The sequence below is a fragment of the Euwallacea similis genome, chromosome 33, assembly GCF_039881205.1.
Source record: "Euwallacea similis isolate ESF13 chromosome 33, ESF131.1, whole genome shotgun sequence".
NCBI classification, from domain to species: domain Eukaryota; kingdom Metazoa; phylum Arthropoda; class Insecta; order Coleoptera; family Curculionidae; genus Euwallacea; species Euwallacea similis.
Window position 1 is genome coordinate 590,028 of NC_089641.1, and position 8,659 is coordinate 598,686.

At 36.7% G+C, this 8,659-nt stretch overlaps 1 protein-coding gene across 1 annotated transcript; it reads left to right on the forward strand.

The window, feature by feature from the left end:
• Nucleotides 1–2,213: 2,213 nt before the first annotated feature.
• On the forward strand, nt 2,214–7,123 carry LOC136418136 (uncharacterized). Its single transcript, XM_066404098.1, has 8 exons — nt 2,214–2,268; nt 2,318–2,392; nt 2,770–2,865; nt 3,740–3,898; nt 3,952–4,744; nt 4,800–4,960; nt 5,419–5,752; nt 5,809–7,123. Exons 1-8 carry the CDS (start codon nt 2,214–2,216, stop codon nt 6,140–6,142), a joined length of 2,007 nt encoding a protein of 668 aa, XP_066260195.1. The 3' UTR covers nt 6,143–7,123.
• The last annotated feature ends 1,536 nt before the right edge of the window (nt 7,124–8,659 follow it).

The window sequence follows — 8,659 nt, forward strand, 5'->3', positions numbered from 1 at the left end:
CGAAATATGTAAGTTGCTTATTTTGTGGGGCCCCATTGAGGTTTCACCTGTCGGCGTAGCCAAAGGGGACAAATAATTAATAAAAAGTACCTATAACTGGAACTGTACCGGACGTTGATAAGCTTAAACCAAATATTTGTTACTTTAGTGAAACGGATACAAAGCGTGTCTGTTAATGATGGAACAATATTGACAGTTTTAGTTTTTTCGTCTATATTACGGGAAATAATGAAGATTATCTTTTAGTGTTGTCTCAGGAAAAATTACTTTTAGTCAGCTCTGTAGATAAACCAACTTTAAGCTCAATATTTCTATTGGTTTTAATTAGCCATAAACCACAATTAACCGAAACCAATTAATAGATGCCAGGCGGAAATTAAAGGCGTCCCACACCGTCGCGGTTTTCCATCATCGAGACAAGTTAATTGGCTCGCGATTACAATACCTCCAAAGAAACGAATTTTTTCAGTAATAATAATTATTTTAAAACATCACTTGAACCCTCTAACAAAGCGGCTGATGGACGTCTTAATCCCATGTTATTAGCATCTCTTTTGATGAAATTGGAACCACCTTTGAACCCATCATAGAATGCACAATGCAGAATTTAAATTAGAAAGCAAGTGAGAAAAAAATTATTGAAATGCCAAAAGGAATTTTTGGGTTCCTCAACTTAAGAGGATTAATTCAATTACTTACGAAAAGGTTTGATGCTAAAGTCTCTGAAGAGACCAAGAATAAATATTTGGTGGTTCTCTATCTGAAGAGTTTCTGCTTCTATAGTTCTTTTGGTGCAAATACCGAAACAAACTTTTTCCGTTCATCTATAAACTTTATATCAATCAATGGAAAGTGACTGAAGAATTTTAAATGTAAATAACTAAAAGAGGGCAAGTCTTCATCATTTAAAATTCTTTCAAGCCAAAACCGGAAAAGGTTGTCTCCTTTAATTCTCATAAGTTTAGTCTCATTTCTGAGTATGACTAAAGAAATTTCTTCAAAGAATTCACGAGAGATTAAATCTTAATAATCATCTGAAAATTCATCATTTTCAGATTTGGTCTAGTTAATTCAGGTTAGACACATTCGTTATTCCTCTTCAAGCAGTTTCAATTTCAATATGACTGAACGAGCGTATCAAATTTTAAACTAAAAGTGAAAAAGCCACTTTAATCGAAAAAAAAAGTGTAAGTAGGTGATCATAATGAGCTTTAATGACTGTACATGTTTAATAACTTAATAATCCGCTTCTGATGTAAAAACTTAAAAGTGGCTTCCCCTGAAGGACTACATTGTCTCATTTGGATTTGTTCCGAGTACTCTTACTAAGTTTTTGTAAGTTAAAGTAATCAGATATGTTCAGATAATTTCTTGACAATCTTCATAACCGCAAGGTTTTTGAGATTATTGAAGTTGAGTGATTAACTTGCTTCTGAGAACTGAAAACATTTTTTGACTACGTTTGGAGTTCAACATGAAAAATGTTCATCTAGATTAGTTCGGGTTGATGGGGACTAAAGATATCATCTTCGGGACCCAAGAATTAAGATCTTATTTTTGTTGGGACATGTCTTTTATCACGCATTTCTGGAATACAATTGAAGAAACTCATCTTACTGGGTTCTCTTTTTATAATTTCTCACTTAATATTCTGCATGTCTAAAACTACCTCTAACCTACTATTCAAAGTGAATTGTAATTTAGAGAAAAAGAAAATATCGATAGTAATGTTATTAAACAAGATCAAAATAACAAAACATCCTTCAGAGACATTTTTTCAATTGATTCAATACTATCTCATGTTTGCACTATTATTAGATAATATGCATTTGAGCAGATATAATTACAGTTGAGAACACTTATTTGCTAAAATTATCCACAATCAAAGACGTAGAGGAATTCATCATCACGGCTACTTAAATATGATTTCATAGGGCAGCCATGTATAATTATTTTTCGAATGTTTACCTTTACTTGAAGTGGTTTTGCATGATTGGGTTGTTATTTCACGTAAGCGAAAACCACTACATCAACAATACCCACCTCATCATCTATGTGTATGGTGGCTGCATGATCGAAAATTGAACATAAGTCTATGTCAACTTGTCACATAATGATTTTTTTAATTATTTACTTTTTTATGATTTACATTATTATCGATCCAACTCTACTGCATAAAATACTTCTCCGGCTTCTTTGTATCTGATATAAGTATGAGTGGTAACCTCCCTCGAAGTAAAGGAAGAGGAAATGAGTTGAACGCTGTTGGTAAGTTCTCAAAGTCGGATTTCCACATTTCCTCCTCCTCTTTTTTCAGAGAAATCAACAATTAACCAGGGCCATAGTAGTGGTGATTGCTCCAGGAACAAAACAAACGAAATAAGGCTGCAAGGTATCACCCTACATAACCTTTATTTGTTATTCTTCTTCCTTGCCAAGTAAACCTATTACTGTTTGAGAAATCTTGGTCAATTTTCACCATGAAAGCTTCGTATATCGGACATACAGAGCGTCCCTAAATGAACATAAAAAATTGTAAGAACGTGCGCTTCTTCGTACTTGTATCATGGGTCCACAAACCCACATCTGTGGTTGGGTAGATCACTCTGAAATCTTCGCTTACTGCTGGGAAAGGTCGGAGGAAGGCTCTAAAGTTGGAGTGGAGGAGTGTTTTCTATTTAGGCACATAAAAAAATAGTAAAGTTTAACAACATAACACTTGTATCGAAGTAAAAGGTGGATTTACCTTCAAATTGGTCTTGGTTTCAGATATCAACGATCAGCTTAAGATGGCCCAAAGCAGATGCAATTATCTAAAGGATCAGCTCGATTACATGAAGAAAATGTACGGGGTGAATCGGAATAGGCTGCCTTATAGGCAAAGGACGATATCTAATGTACAAAAGTCGAGTGGCACTTTTGAGGCTGCTGGTAACGTTTTCCCACTTTTGATTGATGTGTGTTTGACTGAAAATGGAAATATGTATGTATATTATTAATATGAGAAGTTGAGGAGAAAGAGTGTTGGAGATCTCATTACTGAAATGCAACTGGACGTTTAAAAATAAAAGACAATTGAAAATAAAAGAACAAGAGCAGAAACTGCAGAGTTCGGGAAGTTTGAAGAGGTTATGGTATTTGATAATTGCACATGAATATAAATACATTAATGTTGAAGTAAAAGCCTGGAAGTAATAGCATTGATCAGTGATTGAAATAGTAATAATGTACAGCTACTTTTCACTAAAACTTCTGGTTATTAGTCTTTTAATGCCGAAAAATTTCTCAAATGGAACTGTTGACCTAGAGCTTCACGAGACCGCGAGACCAACCTCGGCTCTGTCTCATATGAGAGCGAGGCCGAAAACCGTAGGTAACATAACGAAAAAAATACTATAGTACAACGACAATATAGTTTATAATCAAAGTACTAGCAAGGCAGAAAAATAGCTACAACCGTTTTAAATTAGACAAATATCTTTCATATGTTATTTTTCGGAAGGAGTCTTCTCATGTACTTTACATATGACATGCTGCTTCTACAGCGAAGAGACGAAGATTCTCTGAATTAAGATCTGCCTAAAGCAAGTTTAAATGTGATGATAAATTCGAATTGCATTCTTCAATACGATTGTCTCAATTCAAGCTCATATAAATGAACTTCCAGATGTCCCAGAGCAAAACCCCCACGACCAAGAGACCGCCAAGGCAACTCAATCACCGAGAATAGCAATAAACTGTCAAAAATTGAACTACGTCGGCACTGACAATAATGGAGCTGTCATCAGAACCATCAGCAACATTCTCAACAGAATAACCAACCCTGTAAATCACGTCTCAGAAATCCATTCTCAACTGACCACACCACGTATAAAAATATCTTCTGAAGTAAATACCAGTAAGAGAAAGCATTATATTCCAAACAACACTCTCTAATAGCACGGTTTTTAGATGTTCCTAAGAAAACCAAGAACATAGATATAGTCCCTGAACTAAAAATCGAGAGCTTAACAAGCATAGCGCCAAATCATCGAAGTTTGAAGAAAATAGCTAGTAAATCTGGAAGGCATACCATCATCATCAACAAGCCTGCCAGAGTAAACAAAAAGATCAGGTCTGTGAGTACAAAGTCCAAGACAGGATTGGAGAAGAAATGTCCTGCTGTGATCACGAATCAATTGGTCAGTAAATTCAACTTCAAAAACAGCAACTTAGTTGAGATTTACCACAATGAGGCAGTGATGCATAGCTATTCTGATGAGAGTGATTTGAAAAAATCCCAGAAACAGTGCGAAAGGCCATCAAGAGAAGATGTGCCACCCTTAAACATCTACTCAAATAATCGGCAGAGTGGTCCTGAGCAAACTGCTACAACCAAACTTACTTACCCTGCCGAGTTTACTGGACGATTTACCAATAAATCCCCGGAAGCACTAAAAACTGAGGTCAAGTGGGTTTACAGCAAAAATTATAAACTCCCCACTGTGGCCTCCAGGATGAAGCAGGTTACCAAGGCCTACATGGGCAAAGTGAAGTTGAAGACGATCCCCTTTTGTGCTGCAATTTCCACGACGCAGAGCCACAACATCGGAATCAACATTCAGCAAGTGATGAACATTATCAAGAACAGGCAGCCCGTGAATGGGATTTCACCTACTTTGGCACACAACATTGGTTTAGCTGCAAAAAAGCTGAACAATAAGTCATTTTCGGCGTTTGTGTCCAATATTAACTCTCAAATATCGTAAGTCATTTTTGGTAAGAGTTGAGTTGAAGGTGACGATATGTGGTGATTGCAGGCAATCTGTATCCAGGTGTCCATTAACGAAGACTGTTTTGAATATTCAACAGTTGCGGAAGCAGGCCAAGACTATTCCTGAATGGGTCATAAAGGAATCTTATGAGGAGGTTGATAAGGATGCTAGGGAGGCTCCAGAGGCTCAGTCCGTGTTGATTACTGGTGAGTTATAACTGTAATAAATCACTGCTCTAATCAATGCTCTAATGATACGTACCAAATTCATTTTAGTAAGGGTTAAAGATTTTATGAATTCTTTAATACACGTTCGGCAATATCGTGATAATTTTAGCAACATTATACTGCAATGTTATTTGGACCCTTACATATTTGAACATTTTTAGCGCAGAAGGGAACTTATGAGGCACCCAAACTACCGAAAATTAAAGTCTAACCAGATCAGTTTCTTAACTAGAAAGTTTTAAATTTTATTTAAACGTTCACACTGTAATTACGATTCTCATACTGATGAGAATTTCCGTTCAAACATCAACTTTGTGTAATTAGATGTCCTAGAAAATTTGTGAAAGGTCTCCTCTTTAAAGATTCGCTTGATAGGTACCACTTTTTGGTTCCACCAGTTCATTTTAATGTTGAGTTTATTGCGATTCGTTCTCCAGGGCCATCTGGAGATATGGAGACAAAACCAAAAACTGTTCCAGACTGGGAGGCTAATAAAAATGTGAATACACGACAACAAACCTGTTTGGCACAAAACATCAAGACTATTACTGAGAATAACTTGAACTCCCAGGAAAAAGAACTGAGAAAGAGGCTTAAGGGGTACAAAACTACAACTGGAAGTCAGCTAGATACAAAAGTCCAGCCAAAAGTAGCTGAGTTCCAAGGATTTCAAATACACACCACCACCCAGGAGGAAAATTTTAACGCCAAGGAAAGAAATCCGAAAGGATTTTTGTCAAATCTGCATACTGATTTCGAGTATGTAAACAGGTAATTTGGATTTTCATAATTCTAGTGAATTTGCCAAGCAGAATGGCATAATATAGTAGATTTGAAGACTTGTTCCAAAAAAGCCAAGCAGTTGAGAATGAAGCTTCAATAAAAAAATTAGGGCGTCTAGAGGAGGAGCTGAATGAAAAGGAGGAGGCGATCACCTTGGAGATAACATTATACAAGGAGCTGTTAGCATTGAAGCAGGAGGTGAAGCAACTGAAAGAAGAGCGAAGCCAGTCGAGTTTGTTATCAAGAGAGCACAACCAAAATACCGAAATTAGGTATAAGAAGTACAAAAATCCTGAAGCAGCATTCCTGCTTACTAAACTGTTGAAGCAAATTCAACACTGCCAAATGATATACAAATCAAGTTTAAACCAGGAATAACTAATAATAAAAATATGATGGTTTTTGTGGGTCATATGTGGTGTCATTGTAAATAGTACCTGCAGAATAATGGGCACTTTTACCGAACCAGCGAATAACAGTAATTGCAGCAATCTTTCATGGGACTTCGCTCTAACCACAAATTATCAGTCTTTATGCCATTGATGACACAACCGGGGTCTGCCCTGTAATTTTCGTCGGCTGGGTGACAATTATTTGCCTTTGCAAAGCAAAAGTGCACAGATTTAATTCCCTGTATTACCTTAATGGGCATTGATTTGTGGTTGCAGACAGGTGGGAGATGATATAGGGCTCTATCTAGACCCCATTTTAAACATTTACATTTCCCACAAACCACACGTCTCTTCTGCCATATTTACGCGGTACTTTTTTGTATGTCCAATTCATTAAGAAACCTTTTAGTCTTAATGTAGATTGATGCCTAGCGGCTGTTCTGCACGCGACTATTATTAGAGGGGTGAAAAGGTGAAAATGTCCCTTTGACTAACTCTATTCTTAATGGGGGTGACGTGAGGTTACCTGGGTGCTAAACGATGACACGTGACTCTGACCCTTCTGTTGGCCAGACGGTTTCATTTAGCTAAAATGGGAGATTTTTATCTTTCGGCTTAATATTACGGATCCAGTTTTATAGTTTTTTGATTAATTGAACGGCACGGGATTATTGCACTTTTCCATGGAAAAGCAAAATTTGAATTTCTAATCTGGGATTAGCGACCTCACTGTGAGTCACCAGATTAAGGAACCACAAAAACATAAATGTATTTTTAGCGAAATTAGCCTTTTAACAATGCTGCTTTGCATGACTTTGCCTGATGGTTAACATATGTCTACGTGATGTAATTCCTATACCACTTTTTGAATATTAAACAGGTTGACTCAGAGGTGGTTCAAGAATATTTTGCGTTGTTTTTCTAAAATAATTTAATTTTAAGTGGTGAATAAATTCTAGAGAAAAGAGAAACCAAGGGATTTCAAGTTAGAAACAATAGTGTCACTCACGAAGGAATTTCGTCAGGTATCAATCAAACTCTTTAACAGAAGTTTGTTAATTCCTTGTGATTTTTGTAGACTCGGTTTTTTAAACTCCTGATTCAATCTTTGCCACTAAGATAAGAAGAATTGAAATTGGGAAATTGACCAATGCTTTGCTTTGAAGATCATCGTTTCTATGGAAATTGTCTCACTGGCAAAGTTATCAGGTCGTGAAAACCAAGCCTTAAATGCAGAAAACTGAGAAGTCTTTTTGTTCATAAGGAAAATCTTCAAAAGACACCCGGCCTAGTGTTCTGGCGGCTTGGCAGTATGGAATTCACCAAAGCATCTATCGACTCAAAACCTCGGGATGAAAGAATCTTCACCGCCTACGAAACAATCCCTCAGGGATATATCGTCAGGGTCGAAGAAGTCTACGAATAGCTACTGTTAACTACTCCACTCGCATTCTGATTGACACCGTGCTCTCCTCATCTGTTGTGTTTTTAGAACATCTACTTTCTCTTTGGATCATTTCGATCCAGTTATACTTCTTTTCGCCCTTCGTGTAATCGAGAGAGTCTTCGTGATTGCTTCACGTCTCCCCATGCTCGACTTGTCTTCTTTCAAGTTGCGAGGGCAACGCCATTCTTCTTCCTTCCAATCACTTTGTCTATACGTTTTTAGTCCCATATTGTGTTGTTATCAATCCTGATGTATATATCCGACAGAAATTCTTGCTTTTTTCTTCGGTAATGGAAATTGTTCCCGTACATTTATAATATCTCTTGAGATGCTTCTCTTTGCGTTATGGCTTTCACACGTATAGGTCGTCCTTAGGCATCCAGAGGTCACCATGTAGAGGTGCGGGTAGGTCTTTGATCCTCAAAACTCAAGGTTTAATCTAGATAACTTATCAAGAGGGCAATTTCTGCAAAGGGTATGATATAAGGGCAGATATTTAGTTAGATATTTCCTTGGTTTGCACGAAGATTATCTCCTCCAAGGAAAATATCATCGAATACTGAATCTATTCCTCTTTTCTTTGAATGAAGATGAAACATGAACTATCAAGTGCAGTTTTTGGAAAAAACTGCGATTCCTATCACTTTTACCATATCTATCAGGTTAAAGTTTGCTGTAATATTTCAAACAATTTCTTTACACTTTTACAGTTTAAATTAAAATTTACATATTCTCATTTGAATTTTCAAAAGCTTTTTGAATATGCCTGAAACTTGACTCTTGAATATGTATATTTAAACTCACTCTGGGAATGACGTTAAAATGACATGTATTTACTGATATTACGCAGGACTGCTCTGTACTGATTGAATAATTTTGACGTCACTTCCGAGAAACTTTCTACTCCCCAAATTCAAGAATTTGGCTCCTACCGCCATCTCGGAGCGGTAACATCATTCTAAAGTTGTAGAATCGAGGGCTTCAGTGGAATCATTGTTGTTCGATCGGCGGCGTTTAGATAGCGCCACGTTAAACTTTATATAACAATAACCTTGA

Excerpts from the sequence above, each read along its gene's own strand:
- LOC136418136 (XM_066404098.1), top strand. The coding sequence starts at position 2,214 with ATGAGTGGTAACCTCCCTCGAAGTAAAGGAAGAGGAAATGAGTTGAAC. Across the intron at positions 4,745-4,799 it reads AATATTAACTCTCAAATATC|GCAATCTGTATCCAGGTGTC; the intron begins GTAAGTCATTTT and ends TGGTGATTGCAG. Across the intron at positions 5,753-5,808 it reads GATTTCGAGTATGTAAACAG|TAGATTTGAAGACTTGTTCC; the intron begins GTAATTTGGATT and ends GGCATAATATAG.